This window comes from Echiichthys vipera (genome assembly GCF_963691815.1).
Source record: "Echiichthys vipera genome assembly, chromosome: 11".
Lineage (NCBI taxonomy): Eukaryota > Metazoa > Chordata > Actinopteri > Perciformes > Trachinidae > Echiichthys > Echiichthys vipera.
Window position 1 is genome coordinate 26,174,433 of NC_139836.1, and position 24,538 is coordinate 26,198,970.

General features: G+C 44.4%; 1 protein-coding gene across 1 annotated transcript in view; it reads right to left on the reverse strand.

Annotated features, from left to right (window-relative positions):
- The window catches only part of ehbp1 (EH domain binding protein 1), a 173,861-nt gene that overhangs the window by 74,061 nt on the left and 75,262 nt on the right, over nt 1-24,538 (reverse strand). Inside the window, 3 exon segments of the mRNA XM_083923469.1 lie at nt 1,105-1,908; nt 10,802-10,850; nt 11,707-11,885. Coding sequence (XP_083779595.1) covers nt 1,105-1,908; nt 10,802-10,850; nt 11,707-11,885 — 1,032 coding nt within the window.

A 24,538-nucleotide genomic window follows, 5' to 3' on the forward strand; every position in this document is an offset into this window, starting at 1 on the left:
TTCACATTTGACTTAGACAGAGCAACATTACAACCGAGCTGTTTATAAAACTGAAACCATCCTTTCAACAAGTCAAACCTGGCCTGTGTGCAGGCGAGGATGCACCCCGCTAACGTGATAACAGCAGATCAAAATGGGGTGTCATAGCTGTCATAACCCCCCTGCAGCCCCCCGCCTGCCCCCGTGACCTTTCCACTTGTAAACAGGAAGCTGTAATCTGGGGTTAACCAACGCAGGCAGCAATGTATTCAATCTGTTTTTTGTGTGTGCGCACACGCATTGAGGTGTGTGTGTGTGTGTGTGTGTGTGAGACGAGATGAGGTGTGCTCGGCGCAAAGCGTCGCCACGCCTGAGTAGTCACGGCACCAACTGCCATCAACTGAAGGGATGAGAAATATAATGAAAAATATAATGAAATGTCAAAGCAGGGGGTTCTCCTGGGCGCCTTCTGTAGTCGCCACATGTTAAGGGCCCGGCCTCGATGTGTCTGGGTCTCTCCAACGAGACAGGCGATGACAACATCTAATGCAGAACGGGAGAATTTCGGTACGGTCATTTCGGCAACGGCGTCAACGAGGTCGGGATTGGAAGCTTAGCGAGTGCCAGGAGGGAATGAGTGTTCACCACATCCTCTGTCTTATTACTGATGTAGCAGTGAAAGTTTCAATCAAAGCCGGGCTGCAAGGATAAAAACCTGAACTATCCATTTAGGGGCCAGGCAGGCACCTGCAGGTAAACACCGTCAGAATCTTAATTCCCGCGGTAAGTAGCCAGACTTGAATTAGTCGACGGCACGCGGACTGATCCAGAGGTTGTTTAAGGTACAGGATTAGCTGTGAGATACTCTAATGTATCTCCTACTGACCCCCGAAGGACATGTTTGACTGTATTCAAAACACTGCACTCCACACAGGCTGCATGTGCTTGTGATTAATCAAACATCAGGAATAAGAATATAAATGATTCAGCAGCTTAAAAAGTAATTAAATCAAAATTATAGAACTTCTCTACTTTCAGAATATCTATAAAAGGGTTTTGTAAATAAATGCATTTGGTAGCTTTCCTCTCGTGTGTTACCTTTAATACCGTTCTTTGTCTGTTTACCTGTTTGGGCAGCGTGTCCGCGTGGTTGACAGGAGGGGAGCTGGTGTCTGCGGCGGGCTCAGACTCAGAGTGACGCAAGCCGGCCCTCTTCTTCTTGATGAGGTCAGCATCCCTGTTATAGGAGAAGCCCAGTTTCTGGTGGGTCGGGGAGAGCCCTCTCCTGGTGGGGGACCCTGGGTCTGTGCTTCCCTCCCTTCTGTCCTCTCCCGCTTCGACCTTCTGCTGTCTTTCCTTCTCCATCTCTCTCTCCATCCTCTGTGGTAACTCGCTAAGGTCTAACGTGTTGGCTTTGAGTAGATTCCCCCTGTCCTCAGAGCTTGACGGTGTCACGTGAGTGGAGTCCGCTGCTGAGGTGGCTAATGCTGTGCGTGGTGATGGGACAGGAGGAGAGGACTGCAAAGGCCCTGCTGCCTGCAAGCTGACTGCTGCTACTTCGGCCTTCCAACCCAGCTCCGTCACCTCTTTCTCAGTTGCTTTAGTGCCATTAGATTCAGCGTGAACACCATCAGCAGACTCCACGGGCTCAGAGTTAGCCTGGTGGTGCTGCTGCACGTCGTTGAGTTCAGCGTAGAACTTGTCCTGACCTATGGATGCGTTTGTATCCGTTTCAAAGTCGCCCACCTTGTAGGTGCTGCGACTGCTGTTGGCCTCTATCTGCACCACGTTGAGTTCCTCACCGGAAAAGTGGGCCCGGATCTGGTACAGGTAGGTCATTACCGTTAGCTTGTCGGGAATGGCCAGCAGCACCATGTCCGACGGCTCCAGGAGACGGGAGATACCAAGGCTCGCAAAACCATCGTAAGCCTGCAAAGAAAACAACAGAGAAAGACAGATTACAGATTTATAACACAGAACTGCTGTCATGATATAAGTAGGACGTCACAGTATGGGATTTTGACATTATTGTCAGAGGAAATATATTCACGATTATTAATATTAATAATTTTGGACACTGTAGAAGGAAAAAGACACGGAAGCATTCTTTTGGTCCTGTGAATAAAACATGTCAGCTTACTTTGCATTAAAAACAGAGGGTGCAGCACATCCTCATAGAACTGGAGTTACATTCAGAAAATATTAAGACGTTGTGAACTCCTCCAATCTCTTTAGGTCCAGTTTAGTAATGTTGCTTTAACTTGTTGAGTTTTTTTCTCCCTTGATTTGAGCATAAAGGGACGGATGATTATCTGAAAGATGTTGGACCCTTTGTAGTCACTTTTAGACGGCACGCTTTTCAGACTGGATATCCATCTTCTACAACAACTCCCTTCTCATTTTGTAGATATCCTATCCCGATTTAAGGCGCTTTTTTGGGGGGATATAAGGCTGGAATGTCAGTTCCCTTTTAAATGCTTCAGCGCGGGCCGACTCTCACCGCACACGCACAAAAAACATAACTGGCGAGATTCATTTTCAACAATGCCGAAATCAGGAAACCACAGATAAAGTAGCTTCTACAATTCTACAGGTTATGAAACCACGGTTGTGGCAAAATCGTTAAAACCTGACATCCCTAGTTACAAGTAATGCCCCCCGAAAAAACGGGGGAAAAACTGAAAGTCCCAAAGTCTGGGATGGAAGGGTGACAATAGCTGATGAGATAGGCGAAGTCTGGTCTTGAGTTTGGTGCATTGCTGCATTGCATGCATGACCCGTGTGTGTCTGTGCTCATGTGTGTTTGTGAGTGAGAGACACCTTTGGCATGACTGCTGACAGGTCATGTCAGGGATGGTTGTCCCCGATAACAGACGCAGATACCCCAAGACAGAGCGCTTAATCCCAAAGTGTGTGTGTGCGAGTGTGTGTGTGTGTGTGTGTGTGTGTCCTTATCGCTCCCCTACATCAACCTGCCCACGCTCTCCGTCACGCGTGTAATTGGTCTGATTAGAGTCTGATGAGAAAATACAGGTTTGATTATCAAGCGACACGCGAAAACCCAATCCCCCATCACCAGATAGACTGAGACAGAGAGACAGAGGGAGAGAAGGGATGAAAACTATTATCGCAGCCAATGACAGGTAAATAAATAGATTAACGGCACACACGCACAGACACTAGCTCCATTCCTACACACACACACACACACACACACACACACACACACACACACACACACACACACACACACACACACACACACACACACACACACACACACACACACACACACACACACACACACACACACACACACACACACACACACACACACACACACACACACACACACACACACACACACACACACACACACACACAACCCCCCCCCCCCCTCTGTCTGTCGCAGGTATCACAGCTTGTATCTGGGCTGCTTGATAGTGTTGATCTAATTCCAACCTGTTGCAGCACTCGTTTGTTTCACTGCCTCCGTAGATCTTCCCAATCCATCAATCTCGCCCTCTTTCTCTCAGTTTCCCCCCCTCTGACTTCCAAACCTTCCCCGTGCGTTTATAACCTTTATTTACACCAAGGGATTGTGTTGAAGAACCCGCTTGCTCTTTTTCAGCCCTGTCCTGCTTCAATATGAGTCCTTCTCTTTCTCCCCCCTTCACACTTTCTTACATTGATGTGTTCAGAGTAGGGGTCTATTGAGCAGGTATGCTTTTATATTAAGGCCCTGCTTTGCATTCATCCAATACAACTGGGAGCTTCCTTAAAAGGTGCTGTCTCTAAGTGATGGCCCCTGAGCAACGTCAACTCTAAGGACAGGTCGAGCGCTTTGCTCAAGGGTACCTCACCTGTAGCTTCTACAATGTGCTGTCCCTCTAGTGCACCAAGTTGTGTCTCTGCCATCTTATTTGAATGTTGATCGATGTGAAAATCTGCGGCGCTCCGATATATTTTTTTTCTTCCCTGATACCGATACCTGAACTATCAGCTGATTTCGAGTACCAGAATATTCTTATATGAGTATGAGTACGACACAGTGTGGTTAAAAGCTGTTCCACACGAAGCCCGGATTTTCAATCAAAAATTTGCAAGAAAATTTATAAAAGCTTGTGCACCGCTGCTGAACATTCGTGCGGAGGAAACAATATTCAGACGGACCTTGATTCCAGTAGATTTCTGCCTGTTTAAATATATGTTTGAGGGGTTCAAGTAAATACATGTGTGCAAAGGGCGGATTAACTAGGACGAGCCTGTGCGGGTGCAAGACAGAAAGATGAAGAAGAGATGATGATGATGATGATGATGAAGAGAGAAAGTGTGTGTGTGGGTCTATGAGACCTAACCATCCTGACTTCACTAACAAAATAAACTGAGCAGAACCTTGCTCCTGTCTTGCAGTGTGCGTAGTTGTCACGTGGAACACTTGCATGCAGTTTTTCTAAATATTTCCACATTATCCTGGATCGCATTTACAGATTTAAGTACGATACATTTTGTTGTGCAGCTATCAATAGGTGAGATCCACATTAAACTATTAATCAAAACCTGCAAAACTTAGGTATCCACAGTGGGGCGCCGTGTCAAGTACAAATCAAGAGGAAGAAGAAGAATTCCTTTTTTAGTCCCGAAAAGGGGAAATTTGATTTTTTCACTCTAGAATTATTATTCACACACACACACACACACACACACACACACACACACACACACACACACACACACACACACACACACACACACACACACACACACACACACACACTATACATGCAATTAATGGAGAGATGTTAGAGTGAGGGGGCTGCCAGTGACTGACGCCCCGAGCAGTTGGTGCCTTGCTCTACAGCACCTCGGCAGTGCCCAGGAGATGAACTGGCACCTCTCCAGCCACCAGTCCACGCTCATTCATGGTCCACACAGGGACTCGAACCAGCGACCCTCCAGTTCCCAGCCATGTCACCTATGGACTGAGCTACTGCTAAATCATGATCTATTGAGTGTTTATAATGTGTAACGTGATCAAGGAAGTGATTTTGGACACAGCTCAGAAAAGCTTTTTAAATGAAGCAAAAACATATAATTCTCTAACTGTATTTGTTTCTGACAGTTTGTTTGAGAGCAGTAGGAGAGAAATGGAGACTAAAAAAGGTGGTTTTACTGAGAGATGTTTCTCAATTTACAATCAATTATGATGCCTTTTGTTAGGAGGAGTCTTTTTCACTCTCACCTCCTTTGTCTCTCTTCTATTGATGGAAAGTATGTGTTTGTGCTTGCAGAGACACGGCAGCAGGAAAGAACTGATGGCTGGAAACAAGAAAAGGGAGAACAGAGAGTTTGCCTTTACAGCGAGCCTGTTTAAGTCCCCCCCCCCGCCCCCCCAACCCTGGCAGAAAGGGAGTGTGAAAGAAAAAAGAAAGAGAGAAAAGAAAGAAAAAGAATATGGGGAATAAGAGGGCCTGATTGGGTTTCTAACACGTATTCAGGGGAGCAAAGTGTGCTTACATTGTTCCCCTCTCGCCCAGGGTAGTCTGTGAAAGAGAGCGACAACTTTGCGGCTCAATAGGGACAGAATGAAAGCATGAAAGAGAAAAGAGCGAGAGTGGGAGAACGTGAGAGCTGTATGAGGAGGAAGAAGGGAGGGAGGCTCTCGAGCTGGGTTTTGTTTCAGGGTCGATGTTCGTCTTGACATGCGCTACAGTCTTTTTGACCCCGGTGTCACAATTTATTCTTTCTATATCTTCTCGTATAGCTCGACGAGCGCCGACCGTGGCGCACTGGGACACTGATATTGTGGGGGGACCTGGTGTTTTTGGGTGAATTGTTGTTTTCTGTGGCGGTAGCCTCCAGTACAGTATGTGCCCACTGCAGTTAAACGATTCAGGGTGGCAATATTCTATATCTTTGTTATTGTCGACACATCCAGAGAAAATCAGCGACGGGTTCGTCTAAATACTTTTTTACTTCCTTGACCTGTCGGCGGTACTCAGATCCGTTCCCGTTGGCTTAGACTAAAAAACGTAAACCATTATAAACAACAATAATGGGGCAATAAGACAGAACAGGATCCGGCTACACTGACAATACTTCAATCGATCAATCAATCAATACTTTATTTGTTGGGGACGGTGCACATTAGTGAACAACGATACAAAGTATCACTGTAAAAGTGCCGGATTATAGCAAAGATGCTCATTTGCATCCGTAATCCCTGCTAAAAAAATACAAATGCTACTAAATAAATAAATAAAATACAAATAGAAGAGACAAGAGACACCGCACAATACATTACACACTCAGGAAGATACCAGACCCACACAGGATAACACAATGAAATAAAACGTCATGTGGTCGCACTTTTGATCTGATTTGAGCCACTTTTTGAGTCGACCTTTAAAAGAGGAATATGTGGGGCGTTCCCTTATTGTGGAGGGGAGACTATTCCAGGTTTCCCCCCCTACAACAGACGACACATTCTTCCCAAATGCAGTGCGCCTGTGGGGGATCTCACAGTCTCCTCTACTTGTTAGTTCGATCTATTCATTGCTGTTTTTCGGCTTTTTTTTGGATTTGATGACAAGAAGAAAAGTCTCGTATCTATTTAAAGCAGGCAAAAACACAAAGAGTGTTAAGGTATATTTTCCCTCATCACAAGAAAATAAAACTTCATCACTTGAAATGTGAGTTCTGAATAAAGGAGAGCTACTTTCCTACGTCTGTTCTTTTTGACGACTACATGACAGAAGATTGCAAGTATGGGTCACGGGTTGGACTTTGGCGTCATGACGCTGATGTTTTAATAGAAAATAAAAGACTTAATTCAATTCAATTCAATTTTATTTATAGTGCCAAATCATAACAAAAGTTATGTCAGGACACTTTACAAACTAGGTAAAGACTTAGTTGTAACTAAAAGATTGAAGTTGAATTAAAAAGTAAGCAAACATTGATTCACCAAAAGTTAAGATGACGTGTCTCTTATGAAATGATCCTACATAATGATGTGTTTGCAATATGTGCCGTAATCCTGTGTGGCCTTTAAGTCTAATTCGACACCCTTAAAAATACTATTTCTGGGTGAAAAACAGCATTGCAGAAATAGGAGGCTTGGATCCGGTAGTAGTACTCTGAGAAGGTGTTACATCACGACTTAAAATAGCGGATGAATTGTTTGCTTGTGAGCAGAACTTCAGGCCACTTGGTGTGAGTGTTGATGTGCATAAATAGTGACTGACAACTGTGTACCTCAGAGAGAGAGAGCGAGAGAGAGAGAGAGAGAGAGAGAGAGAGAGAGAGAGAGAGAGAGAGAGAGAGAGAGAGAGAGAGAGAGGGAGAGGGAGAGGGAGAGAGGGAGAGGGGGGTAAATTCATCTCCCTCCAGGAATATAAGGTTGTGTGAATCATATTTCTAAATTATACAATTGCTTCAAACTTCAAACTGTGCTTAAAGATACATTTCCCACGACAATGTCATGTAATTTGGGATCTAGTTTTCTCACTTTCCGTCATCCAGCGGACAAATCTTTGGGTTTTGGACTAAAATGTCATCGTTGCCTGCCCCGGGCTGCTACCCCCTGCTCCCCCCACCCCTCCGCTCCGCTCCCTCTCAGTGACTGACAGCTATCTATCGCTGTCAATCATCAACGCCCACTCCCCTCAGCCCAACCCCTCACGGTTGTGCTCAGGGAGCTTTAGCCCTGTGCTTGGTGCTACACTATCAGATGGCATGACAAATGACTTCTCCTTGGCCTCATTACACACACACACATACGCACACACACACACATACGCACACACACACACACACAACGGCAGGCGCACACAGACACACAACAGCACACAGACAAAACAGACAAGACGGAGGAGCGAGTGGTTCTAAACACACAGGCGCTCTGACTGGCAAACTCGGACGAATCCCGCAGTCATCCAGACTAGCATACACACACATACACATTCATTGATAGTAGATCATTACAAAGGCTGCGCATGTTCTGAATATTCACTTCTCCCTCTCTTTTTTTCCTACCCACCCCCAATATTGATTGTCCTTATCTGTCATAATTCAGCACAGTCTGAGCTCATTGCAATCACTCTGTGCAGATAGACTGTGAAAGGAGGAGGGGGCACGTCTATCAACGAGCCATGAAAAGCACAGATCGTTGCTATAACATTTTCATCACCGCTGCCCATTCAAGAAATTCTATACATTCTAATAACTCCTCGTAAAGTCACTCTATACAACGCTGTGGATGTGAAAGACGTCTCGTGTCACCGCCTGTTTCATTCTGTTCTTCGTAGATTCACGTCTTTGTCCTTGCTTGCTCTTTGGGGTCCTTAACCTGCCACACTGTGCTGTCCCAGCCTGTGCCTGGCACGAGAGCTTTCTTCTTTTTTTTTTTTTACTTGCAGGGTTTTTATCATGAGCACCCTTCTCTGGTTCCAACACCTTCGGGGTGCTACATGACACCGCGCGATGCATTGCTCCGCTTTCACTGTGCCTGAACGCGCTGGGCTGTCACAATCACAGCCACCTACAACACAGAGTGTAATTCGTGTACGATTACTGCATGTGGCACTGCTGGAAACATAGGCGGGCATCGGACACATACCAACCATGTCCACAGTGTAAAAGCCCACTCGCATCACATTTCACATGCAGAGAAAATCAGTGGACACGCAGATTTTATTGTCACTGTGTGTGGAAATGATTCTGAGAACCAACAGGAAGTGGCATACATCGTCACAACCTGTGAAAACGTAACACTGATACGTAACAAAGATCTATAAATGACCCTGCCACTTCACTGGATACTAACTTTACAAACCTATAATATTTGATTCCTGCTGATCACTGCTGTCACACATGCACCGCAAACCTGAAATTATCTAGACATCACCCAGAGGAGCTGTATACAAGAACACAAATTCCAGGACATTAACTAAATCTATACTATCAGTCTATTTACTATAGTCTGATGACGATTTAGCCTTTCATTCGTTGTTTCTTATTATTTATCTGCAGCCGTATGGAGGCATCTGTTTAGAGACACGTCGTCTTATAACTCGACCCCCATTCTTTCGTCTCAAGTTGCTAATCAGACCGTAAACACATTTCCAATGTTGCTTATATACGTATACACCTGGATTCTTGAGAGCTACATGAGCACTTTGGCATGAGGTGCAGTCAGCTGATATCTACCTACAGGATGTCTCCTGTGTGTACTGCAAAGGAACAGCTTGCTCGGCCAAATGTACATCAGCAGCTGGTGTAGATCTTGACAGAGAAGCTGGTCACAGAGCGCTGGGTACAGTGCTGCAGCTATTCACAAGCTATCACCTTCTACGGCATATTCCGATATTACTTATATCTAGCCAATTTCTTCAGGGCTACTTGAGCACCTGGAGGGGGGTGAGGGGCAGTTAGCAGATATGGGATTGGGTCTCTCCCTCTCCCTCCACTGTGGTTATTGTCAACAGGGTAGCATTCATGCCTAACAGGGCCACCAGAGGTTATCGCTGAGCCAGAGTGTGTATGAGAAGAGGAAATCAAGCTGCAGGAACCCGTCGCATATCGTTCTGTGTAGCCCTCAGGGGCCAGAGAGGGGACAGGGCGGCCGCGTGTGTACACGTGTACGAGTGTGTAGTAACGGAGTGAAAGGGGAAAAACAGCAGTGTGCATACGTGTGTTCGGCGAAAGTAAACGTGCACGAGAAGAACAGGTGGGGGGTGGTTGGTCACATCTGCCTGCGAGCACCTCAAACTGTGGATGTGCCGATACGTTGACATAAGGAAAGGTGTGAATGGGTTATTCAGTTGAGCTTTATAAGTGAGTGCTAATAATTTTACCTACATACAAACAAAACAGTCGAATCAACAGAGTATATGCAGGAAGTTAAATTTACTACACCTTTCCATACACTGAGTCTTACCAGTTACATCAGAAACAAACTTAAATGTACTGGACCACTGATTCTAAGTGAACGACTACACAAGCTGAGGACAAAGCACAAGAAAAGGAAAAGAGTGACTTACCCAGCGCATTATAATCATTAATATTATGACCATTATAACCATTTGTCTGAAAGCTGGCATATCCCCGTTAGCTAGGTAGCTTAGAATCAGGGTGGAAAGGGACCTTTGCGTAATGATATCAAGCTGCAGTCAGTGGATGGGCGCGCTTATAGTTGACCTTTTTTAGATGACGTGAAATCTTAGCAGGATTCTAATAAACTACACACAATCCCACTTCGAACCTACGCAATGATTAAATGCATGTTAGCGTACAACCTCCAACCTCTTTGTACAAATATGCACATCGAAGTTACAAATTTGAATAGCTAGCAAAATGGGGTTTAAGACTTTTCTACAGCCTTTATTGTTACTCAATTGATTCATCATTTCACAACTTTTAATAGTTTTTAAGACCCCGCGGATCAACACGAGATAAATATGCTGTTATTACACACTGACATCAACAGCAGAGGTGGTTTAGTAAGCTCCCAGCAGGCCACTGAGCTAAGACACCATCTCACCTCACTGGCAGGTGAGTGAGTTATGGTCCACGTAGACGCATCACAGCAGGGGGGACGTCTTAGCAATGCTGTCATTACCCTGGCAGTGGTGCGTGTGTGTGTGTGATTCATGCATTTGTCTACCTTCATGTGTGTTTGCACCCTCCCCTCTCCAAACCATGAAACACACATACACAAAACATCCAGGGATTAATGGCCGATCTCTAAATAAGGCCAAATGGAGATGTGGATGGGAGGGAGCTAAGTGGTGCAAAGGGCCCAGCGGTGGCTGCCTCTTACCTTTTTGTTGTTTTCTTTAATATCCTGAGGATTGAGCGACTTGTAGTCTCTGGAAGAACAGTGGGGAGGGTCGGAGAGGAGGCAGGCAGAGGGGGAAAAAAGAGAGGGAATGGGAGAGGGAGAGAGAGAGAGAGATAGCGGCGTAAGAGGTGTGTTTAAATATGCCTCACATGTAATGGCATTAGAACTGTAACATGCAATTTCATAGCAGTGCAATCAACAGAGCTAATAGAGTGGAAAATATGTAAAAATAACACACCGGAGTGCAAAGGCACACGAGCATAAACACACACAGATAAATCATCTCCGTGTCTGCTCTCTTGATGGGGCTGCAGGTTTTTCCTTATGTTGTACTTTTGAGTGTTAAATATACATTAAATACTCACAGTTTAAGGGAATCTCACACAAACACAGACTGAATACTTCAAGTGTTCACGAACATTTAGAAGCACACACAAGAATAACTCGCTAAGTGATGGTGGCAAACACGCAACGTTGTCTGTATTCAAATATGTAAATGACAGACAGGGTGGTGCGTGCGTCAGTATGCACACATCTGTCCTCTTGATCAAACACACTCACGGTATGTTATAGATACAAGGACAAAACATGATGACATTTAAATGTGAAGCCGTGATGTCAAGTTACTCAAAGAGGCAACTGAGAGGAATCCTCCTCTAATGTAAACATACCAGACTTTCACCTCTCGCAGTCTGGTTTCCACCCAGATTTGACTCACTGGTCTAATCATTCTAGCCCTAATACTGCGAGAGAGTGTGTGTGTGTGTGTGTGTGTGTGTGTGTGTGTGTGTGTGTGTGTGTGTGTGTGTGTGTGTGTGTGTGTGTGTGTGTGTGTGTGTGTGTGTGTGTGTGTGTGTGTGTGTGTGTGTGTGTGTGTTTCATACATTATGTCAGGTCTGAAGTGGTGCAGCAGGGCGCAGAAGGCCAGCCCATTCCTCCAGGAGGTGGTGAAGTTGGTGATCTTCACCCCGCGGTAGTTCTTGGTGACCTCGCGGCACCAAACCAGCAGAGATTGGCTGGCGTTGGGCTTCCCTCCCAGGACCGGGCTTGGGACGGGGCTGGGCTGCAGGCGGAGAAGAGGAGGAGGAGGAGGAGGAGGAGGAGGGGGAGGAGGAGGAGGGGGGACATAGAGAGGAAAGTATTGAGAAAGGAGGAGGAGAAAAAAAAAAGGTTTTGAATTTAATCTTTTGAATTATTCCACCTTCACAATTTGAAATGCATCGATGCAACCATCCGTTTCATAAATTAGGGCTCCTTTTGGTCAACACAAGGACAATAAACATTAATATTGATTGTGTGAAATGAATAATGCATATTGGAAAGGCACTTGATTTCCTGAGGCAATCTAACATGAAACATAAATGACTTTAATGTGTTTTCCAACTGGTTTGAGAGAATACTACACCTGTTCTGCAAACCTTTGATACTTTGCACAAAAGATTGTGCCACCCCCCCTTCCTCCACATCTGAGCTCCTTCCATTATTTACTTCTCAATAAAATGTTTTACTTAGCAACCTGCACCCATCCAATTAGCTTGCTAAACTGACACACAAAGAGCCAGCGTTTGCATGTACGCGCGCACACACACAGACACACACCATTATGGAGGGTCACGCACAAAGCGGCGTATGACCGTGGATAATGTAAACATCTTATTAATTAGCTCCGCCTTTGAAGTCTTATCTGGGTCGAAAGCTTTCACCATTAGGAGCCGTTCCTCTCCCAGACTCCAAATCCCACAAATCCTCGGTGGCGCGGAGACACTGGTCTTCCTCTTGACGTCCAGCAGAACCAACGCTACTCTTGATTATTCAGCGGGCTGTTCACTAATCTGGTTATGGAGCGACAGATACGGGGCTAATTCTCTCAGATTATTTCTGGAGAGAAATGGCAAAAATGTCGTGGAGATTTGATTAAATTCATTAGAGGCCAGTGATCAAGGGGACTATGAAATGGGTTCAAATATCACCATTATAGGCAAGACAATGACATTAACATATGACTAATAAGGCAGATTTCCTTTACTGCATGGCACTGTCTCTAAGCAGAGCGTCATCAACCTAATATCACTTTTAAAGGCTCTAATATCAACACACACAATAAGATGACAATTTTAATACTACGACACATTCTGTTTACACCTGAAACACACATCTTTACATCTTTCCTGCCACAATCCATCACTTTATGTAATAACTCTCTCACCTCTGCCTGACAGAGGACTCTGCTCTCTCTACTCTTTGTATAGATTATTATTGTTAAAGTATATTTTGAATATTTTGTTTTGCTGTGTATATTATTGTTTATTGTTTATAGCACACCGTATAGCACATATATTGGATTCTATGTATGTTATGTACAAAGTGTTTGATTTGCTGACCCACTACTGCTGTAACAAAATCCTTTCCCAGTCTGGGATCATTACTCCTGACTCCTGAATCTGTTTTACCTCCTCGTACTAGATTGTCTCAGAACAGCAATATGCAAGTTTCATCTCGACGCTGCCTCTCGCGGGCGGGTGATGTTTAATCTCAAAGCATGAGATTGTTACGCAACGTCGGACCTTTACTTAACCTTTAGTAGTGAAACGTGAATGAAGGCTGCCTGATATTGACCACCTTAACGAGTTCGGCCTGTTCTTAAGACACACAGTGAGGGCCTGGAGAAAACACAGGAGTTTCAGCCCTGTGTCAAAGCTTGTGGTGGCCGACCGACCCCCTCTGTTGGGGGGTTTCTGCCACTGCACGAACAGGAGAGGATGGGAGAAAAGACTTGGGACTAATTTGTCTTTATAAATGACGGGGAAGTGTGGTATTAGGTGATGGTGTCTGGACGTCTTTCGCAGATCCCATGACAACAAAATGATTCAGGGGTGAAGGAGAGAAAGAAAAACAAAACCTTTGTTTCCATTTGGAAATTAAAAAGTAATGACTGGCGTGATGACATCCCTCCAGATTGGTTTGTATTCTAGACACAACAAACACAAAGAGTGGTAGTGACGCAATATCAGTCGAACAGCCGGAGTCTAGAAGCGCCTGGATGTCTCTTATATTTTTGTAGTTTAACCTGTGACCGCGAACCTGGAGCCTGCCGAGATGCCACAAGGGCCAAATCAGATGAAAGAGACTGGAGGACATCTCTAAAAGTAACTCCTAACCTTTGTACCAGTGTGTGTTTGTGTGTATCCGCGCGTGTGTGTGTGTGTGTGTGTGTGTGTGTGTGTGTGTGTGTGAGTGAGTCATGCAGGCCCCTACGGCAGTCTCAGTACAGGGAGACGGTAGCGGGAGCCTGAGGGGCGGACACTTGACATTTCCGGCTCATCTTTAAAAGTGGGCCTTAACCTTTCCCCGCAGCTTCTCCAGACACGTTTTCCACAATGCCGGCGTGCCACTCAAACAAACGGGTGAGAGATATAAAAAAAAATCAGAAAGTCAATACCGATTATGGTCGTACTTACTGAATGTGGATAAGGAGAGGAATTGTTTTCTGACCTCTAATAATTTTGTCTCTGAAACGAAAAATCAGTAACGTAATGTGGCGATTCAAAACTACAGGACCTTAAAAGAGAAGATTTCTCTACATTTTCCATTACCAAACTCATTCCTCCAGTTCTCTGCTTTTGCCAAGGTTTTTGTGCTTCAGTACAAGAGTGTGTGTGTGTGTGTGTGTGTGTGTGTGTGTGTGTGTGTGTGTGTGTGTGTGTGTGTGTGTGTGTTGGTAGAGTTTCAGAGTGGAGTGGTCTTCCTCCAGGCCTTCCCCTTTCTGCTTTTTCAAGTGACGGTTGAAAGTAGCCATCTAATTTGAGCGCTCTAATTACCTGGGATTAGTGACCAGGTGCTATTAAAGCAATTAGACACACAGCACACTCCAGTGCCGAAGACCCTGCACCCCAGCCGGCGGAGAATACACACACACACAAATACACACCTGTGTGACAGAGCCGGCGGGATACACAGACTTTAAGGCACTCAACCAACTACCAACACACGGGTGTCTTAGCCAACAGAAAACAAATTAACATGCACCATAATTTGCACTTTAAAAAGGTAAAAAAAACAACAACACACTCTGCTAAGTTCAGTTAAATACATAAAAAGGAGAAGTGAAGGATAGTCAGTCAACTTTGGGTGCTTCAAAATGTTTGTTAAACCTTGCGTCATTTCAAAAATGATTATTTTCTTCCTTCCTGACAAACCAGTTTTTAGAAAGCTACAGCAGCGTGCGACTCGCAACGATCCCCCGCGTTCATCACAACAAACCGATGTCATTTTCTCAATCGGCAGCCCGGACTGTTCCACTACTCTCTTTCCAGATAAAGGTTTACAAATGCATCGGCACACTCAAGCCTTGGTATCCATCAAATGTTGAACACAAATACCATATCTTCTTTTACAGGAACTGGCTGCATTTCCTTAAGACACAAACACGGGAGGAGTGAAATTTTCATGAGGAACAGAAATGCACCCTGACTTATCAAACAGTTTGCTGTCTTGCCTAAAGGAAGGTGTGTGTGTGCGTGTGTGTGTGTGTGTGTGCATGCGTGTGTGTTTGTCTTTTATCGGTCTGTGTGAATGTCACTGGATGTGTGTGTGTGTGCAACACTGACACAGCCATGTAGCTAGCTGGGCTCGAGGGTAGGATTAGCGGAGAGCATCGCCTCGGCCCACAAACATTCCATATTAAAAAATGAAAAGGCAACCTTCATTACTATCAGTGGCACATAACCTCCCCTCTTCCTCCTCCTCTGCTACTATTATACGCAGCCCTAACAGCCTGGGCGAAAAAATACAAGCCACTGACAAGAGATTCCATTATTCCTGATGCCTCAGTGTCAACAACATACATCCGACAGGGCAAAGAAAGAAAAAAAAAACTGGAAGAAGGGAAAAGGATGTGAGAGAGAAAGAAGGGGGGGGTTAAGCTCACTACAATGTCTGAATGACAAGATAGCAGGAAACCTTGGAATGGAAGCACACAGGTTCCTCTTGGTGCTGGTGCCAGGGGAGCTTTTAGTGTCATATGTGTGATTTGGGGAGGGCGGGATGTGATTTGAGATCTGAAATGATGGGTTACAGCGGATGAACCGTGATATGGAAAATTAGAAAATTGTCACAGGTCGATCTTAGGTCTTAAGGAAAAGAACAATTAAACTGTGGCGAGGTTTGAAAACTGTTGAATTTCAGCAATATGGCAATATTTACTGTGCTGTATGAGGACGAAAACAATCTAAAATACCTTTTAGAGCAACTCTAACAGCGACTTACTGTGGGATGAACAGTATACTCGCAGTAAAATCCCTCTTCAGCAACATTATACGAGTAAGGATTGGGTAGGTGTGAATGGTAGTCTGTCTCTGTTCGTCTCTATGTGTGCTGTGATAGACTGGCGTCCTGTCCAGGATGGACCCCGCCTCACGCCCGATGTCAGCTGGGATCGCCTCCAGCCCCCCGCGACCCCGACCCCGGGATAAGCGGTTGAAGATGAATGAATGACATATTTTAAGTTGTAGCACTTGCAGCACAAAACTAACAAATATATCTGAAATATTAAACATTTAAATTTAACCCCAAAGTTCATGAAAAATAATGCCATTACATTGATCACTGCAGGGATACTTTTGAACTGAACAGTTGACTTGGAGAGACGCTTCAGCAGTGTGGAGAACTGCAAACTTTGGGGGTAAAAACATGAGAAACTTCTGGTTCCCCCTGTTGGCCAAAAGTAAGATGGTCACATGTAAACAGAAGTCACATAACATTATACCCAGTTAAATGACTAAACAGTATGGAGGCCGTTACGACCGGCCTTTCAGAGTCATAAAAAAAAAGATACAAGTGAAACGCCTTAAGTGGCGGCTTTGTCTCTCCCTCTGGGGCAAAACGCTTCAATGGAAACTTAACTGGCCTCGACCCGATGACATAAACCCGCGACTCTGTGCGGAGAAAAGAGCTTCCGTGTCTCTCCAATCTCACTTTCATGGCTTCAAAGCAGTGTCAGAGAGTGTCAGATTTGAGGAGGTGTTGAATCTCATACTCTTTAAAACTTGTAATCCGCTCAAGGAGCCTACGGCAAAAAAAAAAAAAAGAAAGGAAAGAATGAAAGTCCATAGGCGCGCGCACACAGACAAACACACCCACACCCACACCCACACCCACACACACACACACACACAGAGAGACACAGTCACAGCAAAGCACACACACAGACACACTTGAAATAACATCAGGGTTTACAGTGGAAAGGCACACATACTGTACATGCATACACACTCAGACTCTTATGTACTGATACTAAACATGAGGCACAAACTGAACTGAAAGCATATTAAAAACGTAGAGATCGTCAAACTGGACAGAAACACACACGGTTTTGAAAAAGTAGGCAAACACACAGTAATGCTCGGCTCTTATCCAACATATACACACACACACACACTTGAAAACATTAATACCTGTTCACATTTAAGAGGATAAAGGTTAGTGCACTTAAGTGGCCTGTCCATCCTGCCACTGGAAGCCCTCATCTGATTGGCTGGGCTCCAACTACCACGAACACGCTCAATTACTTAATTGCACATTCAATCAAAACAAGCAATTTGTTTTAATCTGGGGGCTTTCTGCGTCCGACGTCTGCAAATTAGAGGAAGACGGAGCGAAAACGGAGAACGATCACCTCGCCTCGTCTTACCCGTGAAATTATGCTTCGGATTTCAAAACGTCGCCTGCATGAGAGCAGAGGGGAGGGAGCGAAGTCCAATCAAAAGTTCAATTATGTAAATGGAGATGTGGAGAGGATGGAACAATAGGGGAAAGTGGAGGGGGGGGGGACAAAAGGCAGGAACGGGAGAGGAGAACGAATGTAGCGTGAAAAATAATACACATTAACATACAAAGGAAATATCGCATTACTGTTGTAATCGCACGGGGGAGGGGCTCCTTCCAGAGAGAGCCGTGAGAGAAAGTGTGTGTGCGCACGTACGTGTGACTGTGCATGTAGATGCTGTTTAGTCAAGTCAGGCGTCATTTCGTGCGTGTGTGAGCTGGTGGAGGGAGAACAGTAACCCTTAACACCTGAGAGCACGCAGGGAGGTTGAAAATAAGACGGATTGAACGGTGCTGCTTTTGAGCAAGGCACTCTGCTGCTCTCCCACCGAGCCAGACAATATTCAGACTGTATGTACCACAATTTCCTCAACAAGTCTTTACGCTATGGCTTTGTGTGATATCACAAAGTAGGAAAATATGCAAATACATTCATCATGATGGTGATGGGGGGGGGTGCTTGTGATTCGCTCAGAAGCAGATACGCTTCCCATCTAGGAGTGAACCTGCAGGCCAAGACAGAGGGCCTTTCGGCGGTTGGCTACTGAGATGTAAAATGCAAAAATCAGGGGAAAAAGCGGTTTCCTTTTCCAGGACCATTTTGCTTCCAAGGCCTATTCTGCTCCAAAGGCATAACCGTGCAAAGAAGCAACACACACAAAAAAGAAGAAGCAGAGCAGGAGAGGACAGACAAGGCTTTGAAATTGAAATAAAAACCATTCAGTGAAAAAAAGAAACATCATGAAATAACACAGTTTGGAGGAGGCAGCAGACAAAGGAGCGACTGTGCCAGCTTGCAGTGTGCCCGCCCGCCCGCCCGCTTGCACGCCTAACGTGTAACACAGGGGCATAATGCGGTGTAAGCGCTGGCTTTAGCTTGTCATGGAAACAGCAGTAGCATTACCCACACTCACGCCTCTGCAAATTAGCTTTGGCTGGGGGAAGAGAAAAAAAGACACGCAGGGTGGGTAGGCTTGGGATTGGGATCGAGTGTGTGTGTCTGTGTGTGCGGTAAACGGATGGGGGTCGATGGTATGGAAAGCTAGGATCCAGTACTGATGGTGAGCCCACCTCCATGCCCTCTTATGGGTTACACAGATCCAGCAGAAGAGATTACAAACTCCTCCTGGGCCAATCATTTCTCCTCAGGCGCTGCTCACAAGACGCGCTCTCAACCACTCTATTCAAAAAATATTGAGTCAAAAGTCTGTTTTGTCCACTTGTTTCTTCCTGCACCCTGTTTTTAAATGGCAACACCATTTCATTTATTTCAGGCAGCTTTCATTACAATAGCATTTGCACAGAAAACGGCAACATTTGAACGCACTTTGTGCCTGAAAAGGAGCGGGAAGAAGAAAAACTCTTGTGTATACCCCACCCTTTCTCTCATCAAGGGTCTTAAACAGAATGTGTGTCGTCACTTCCTGAATTTACGCAAATAAATGTAAATAAACAAAAATACACACACAAACCAACACCTTACATGATGTTTAGGTAGCTGATCCACCTGAAGTAACATAGAATTATTATTATACTTTTATATTGGATCATAACGGCATTTGGCAAAGCAACATGATGTTAAACAAATAAACAAAAAAGCAAAACATATGAATGTCAGGACAGCAAGTCCAAGATGCTAATGAAGACAATCATTGATTTAATAGAACCCTCCTTATACATATTGTGACCAGATAAAGCCTTTGTATAGTAATTTAAATCTATGGGTGCTTTGGCATTGCTTGGGCTGCATCAAAGTATTATTGTTTCAAGGAGCAGAAACATTACACATTATATGTAAGGAATGAAGCTTTCTAACCACATGTACTGTGCTGGGCATCACTAGACTGAAGGGTTATCGTGAACCTGTTGCATGTTATGTTACAAGCTACTGGCTGAGCCAATGAAGCCACAACAGAATCCAAAGACCCGTCTCTTTATTTACCCATCATCTTCTCATCTACTGCGGATAAATAAATAAGCTTTGAGAGGAGCAAAAGAAAGGGGGGGGGGGGCTCTTCTAAATCTATAACGTATTAATCTCCTTTAACTGCCATCTTCAACAAACAAATTAGTGGTGCAATGGATTCAGAGATCAGCTGTGCAGATAACGCCGCCATTTATCAATTAATCTAAGCCTGGGCAGGGAAAACTCATTAAGGAGGCCACTTTAGGAATTAGGTTCCGCAGGTAAAGAGGCTGATGGAGTGTGTGTGTGTGTGTGTGTGTGTGTGTGTGTGTGTGTGTGTGTGTGTGTGTGTGTGTGTATAGGGGGTCTTGACACAGCAGTTGTGCACCCCCCCCACTACAGACTGCCATTGTCCAGCGCAGCGTGGGCTCAAAAGTGATGAGAGGGGTGATAGCACAGCCAATTAAAATGAACATAATTACAAAGTCACCCCTTTGACTCCTGATCAGAATACACATGCATCAACACACACACGCACACACACACACACTGAGGGAGGAAGGGTGTGGTGGAGGAAAATGCTACACAGATGCAGAGGAAGAAAGGGAGGAGTATGACAGGAGCATCCAGAAAGAGTGGGAGGACGTATGGATAAAGAAAGTAAAGAGACAAAGAGAAGGAAAAGAAGATGTGAATACCTGTGAGGCAGGAGTTTATCAATCATCACCGATGCTTTGGAACATTTGCACTGATCAACCTTTTTTTTCTTTTTAGCATTTTCTGACATTTTATAGACCAAACTGGATCAACAAAGCATCACTATACCACTTGCATGGCTTAAATGTGAGATAAGCGCTTCGTTGGGTCTCCCCTTGATGTTGAGGTGAATAGAAATCAGCTATCCGAGTGTTAGCTAACCAACATTAGCTGCTAACTGGAGTCAAAGTGTGCAAGACCCGCTATATGTTCTGATTATGACCAAGACACGACCACATGATCGAATCTTGTCGAGCTCCGACGAGAGTGCTCAATTAAAAGCGAAGGGAACGACTCCACTCAGTGATCTACGAGTTAAGCACCGAAAAGGCCACTTAGTATTTCCTATAGCACGTAAGAGCACACACCTGCATACCATAACAGTCCAAAGGGGGGGTGCTGGAGGGCTTTATAAAGAGGCAATTAAAGCCTTATCGTTTCCACACTCGCTCTCCTTTTCTCAAACAGAGAGCGCGCGCACACGCACACACACACACACACACACACACACACACACACACACACACACACGAACACACAAACACACGAACACACACACACTTCAGCACAGGTACACAATTTGAAAGACAAATCACTCAGACTAATTCATAAGGTACTTCTAAGGTCCTTTTTAAATTATGGAGAACGGTTGGTTTAATTCAATTAAAATGTAGCAGGGACCACTTAAGGATGACGGGAGTAAGGTATGGCATGACTAAGTGAGCGTGGTTTTCAAGACCGCACGGGGGGTCTCAGACCTCCTCAGGGTCCAAGGAGTTTTCAAGTGCGTGGACTTCTATCTCCTCACCCGGAGCCCCCTTAAACCTCACCCCCAAAAAACCCTGGATCTCTCTGTGTTTAAGCCCACACACACCTGGAGGACTGGGGCAGATTAAGACCAGATTAAGATAAAGTTACCCCTTCTTCGGCCGCTATGTCATTCAAACCCCTGGCCTCTCTGGCCACTGGTTAGAAGGACACACGAGACAAAAAGGTTTGGTTCATTCACATATACACACACACACACACACAGGCATGCACACACAAAGGACTTTCTGGTCATCCTCATAAGCCCTATTAGTCTGCCATAGAGCCTCTCATAGCAGACATCAATCACAGAGGGATTAGTCAATTCCCTCTCTAAATGAGTGGCGCGGGAAACCTCCCTTCAACTCTAAAGCAGGTCTCCCTCTTTCAGAGATTACACAGCGATTTGTTTTCATTTTGTTCCATCTTCATCGTTTTCTGTTCGACTTGCTTTTCATTTCTCTCTCCCCTCGCTCTGCGTCTCCCTCGTTCTCTCCTGCTTGCAGCTTGTGAGGTAATCCTTGGCAGATAAAACTAAGGAGGACTTACCAAAGGCAGATTACAAGCGGCGCTTTGCGGAAGGCCCTTTTACACCAGTCGGCGCGGGTATTGAGAAGAGTGAGCTCTTCGCAGTGCTTAACTTGTGAACTCGACATGCACCCAACAGAGGAAGAGGAGGAAAAATGATAGCCGCATTACAGTAACTGGATCAAAATATATCCCTCGCAACACACACAAGATTGAACATTAGTACGCACAACAGACACGCTCGCTTTCTTTCATGGCAACCGTGTGGGAAACTGAATTCAGAACGGTCCCTGAACACATACGAACATGAGATTTTTTATTTATTCCGCTACAACGATTAAACGTATGAATGTCTGACGCGTGACACTTCATGATCAACATTGTTTATCGAGGCAGAATTCCTACAGAAGTCACTTCGTCCACTAATGTTTCCATCTTTCAAACACAGCTCTGACTTTTGATTTTCCATATAAGTGGACTCAAAGATTTAGGTATGGTTTAGTCATGTGACGCGTCCAGTTCATGTCAATCAGTGAATTGGTGCTCAGCTCTGTCAGCACTAACACTTGATGACACCTTCCTGTCCTCGGTCTGTCTGTCCTGAACCTGTCGCCATCTTCTCTTTTGACTGCGTGCTGTCTTATCGTGCTCTTGTTGTTATTGTGTTGCATGCGTTCTGTATTTGTGCTTCTGCTTTGCATGCTGTGGTGACACACAGACACACAAAGACCACAAAAAGACACAAAACCACCACAAAAAGACACAAAAAAAACACAAAAAGAAAGAAAAAGACACTAAACGACTACAAAAAGACAGACACAGACACACTGCGTGCTGTCTAATTGTGTACTTGTTTGTATTGTGTTGCATGCATTCTGTATTTGTGCTTCTGCTCTGCATTCTGTGGTGTGATGTGTCTTGCGTCTTGAATGATGTTTTCTAAATTGATGCTATTTTGTCATGTTTGTTAACTGCTGTGCATGTTTTGTAGATTGCCCTGGCGAGTAACTTTGTAATTTTAATCTAATTTTTTCTATATTCTGTTTTGTTGTTGACTTCAACATCTGTCTAGGGACTACAGCTGGAAAATAGCCTCTTGGCTGATTCTGGCGCATTTACAGTACCGTAAATGTTATTAACGTGCACTGTCCCTGTTTTTAAATACACTAAACATCAAAACTTCAAAATCCATAAAGAGGCAAACCTAAAACTAACCCTTACACAATTTGACCCTTAAACATCCCCTTAAACTTTTTTGTTCAGTAGTCAGTAATGTCTTATAGCTGTTATACCCAACCTGATGACAGCGATGCCCTGCAGCATGAAGCCCCAACAGGCGGCCCAATGATCGCACCTAAACTGCAGGTCAGAAGAAACTGGGTCTCCCCTCTCCCACAAGATCTAATGACAGACCACTCAGAGACTGCAAATAAGAGTTGCTGAGGGGTCCACATGAGGAAAAAGGCAGACACTGAGAGGTACTAATGTAGCCTTACTCCTCTCGGGGATTATTCTCCTAATATTACACAGCTTAGGGAAAGGCCAAAGTGGCCAGGGGGAGCCACGGAGTCTTCAATACCTTCGTTTCAGAGATGGACGGCTATGAGTGCTTTAACCCAACAATATACAGAAGCAATACAAATCACACTGGAACACATTCAACTTAAAGGGGGCTCATGTTCAGCTTCATGCTAGTAGTTTGTGTTTCTACTAAAACACATTTAATGATCAGAAAACGCTGTGTTTTTCTGCTGCTGCACCTGTTTTCACCCTGTCCGAGACTCGTTTTAGCACCGAAAAGCCCAGTTTAATCCGACCGGTCAGCGTTTCTGAGTATGCATCTGTGCTCTTGCTGTCTCTGAACTGTCAGTGTCAGCCAGGGTAATATAACTGCACTTTCTACTGTGAAATATCACCAATAAAGTCTTCTTAGCGAAACACTACACAGCCGGACATGTCCCAGCAGGAATGTGATCTGAAATCGGGGGGAAATTAACTGTATGTGATGTAAACACTGCAGTAGTGTGCCTGGAGCAGACGTCACCTCGAGCCGAGAGTAAAGAAAAACAAACTGGTGGAAACGAAGCGTTCAGGACTGCTGAAACATGAGGTTAACAGGAAATTACTTTTAATTATCTGAAGCTTTGGCCATGTTTAATATGAATATCCAACATTGTATTATTACATACGTATATTACAGAAACTAAGGAAGAGCATAAGATCACCTGAACTATGAGAGAAAGAGCAAATCAACTACAGTTTGATGCTTTCTGACAATAACAACACTTATTTACTTAATAGTGACATAAGAGGCATTAGTTGCCGTAATTGAAAACTATGCATAATGAGTACAAAAATTGTCACATCATCAGAAGCATCAAACACCAATGCTCACATTGTTGCTGCAAAGGCCAGAGAGTCTTCACAACCGTGCTTGGAAATACAAGAGAATGCATATTTATTTATTTATTTATTCTTCATTAATTCTTTTAATGAAGAAGAAACATGCGGTGTTGATGAGAAGTTATGTTCTAGCCCAGGACAGATATCATTTAAGATACTATACATATGTGGTATATATACACTTTACTGTGCTTTACTGTAACTTAGTTCAGTAAGAAACAATGCTACACTTTAACACTGTTATCATTTATCGTTCCTTATCACTTATTTATTTTGTACTTATTTTATTTCAACATGCTGCTAAACTGCACGCTGCGTATTGTTGTATATTTTATAAACCTGCGTTTAACCACGATGTCTGTTGCACTCTGTCACATTTAGTTATTGTTTGATTTATTTGATGTTAGCTTTACTTTGATTTGATTTATGTTTTCCTCATCCAATCGTTTCCCTCGGGATAAATAAAGCTTCTTGAATCTTGAATCTATATACAC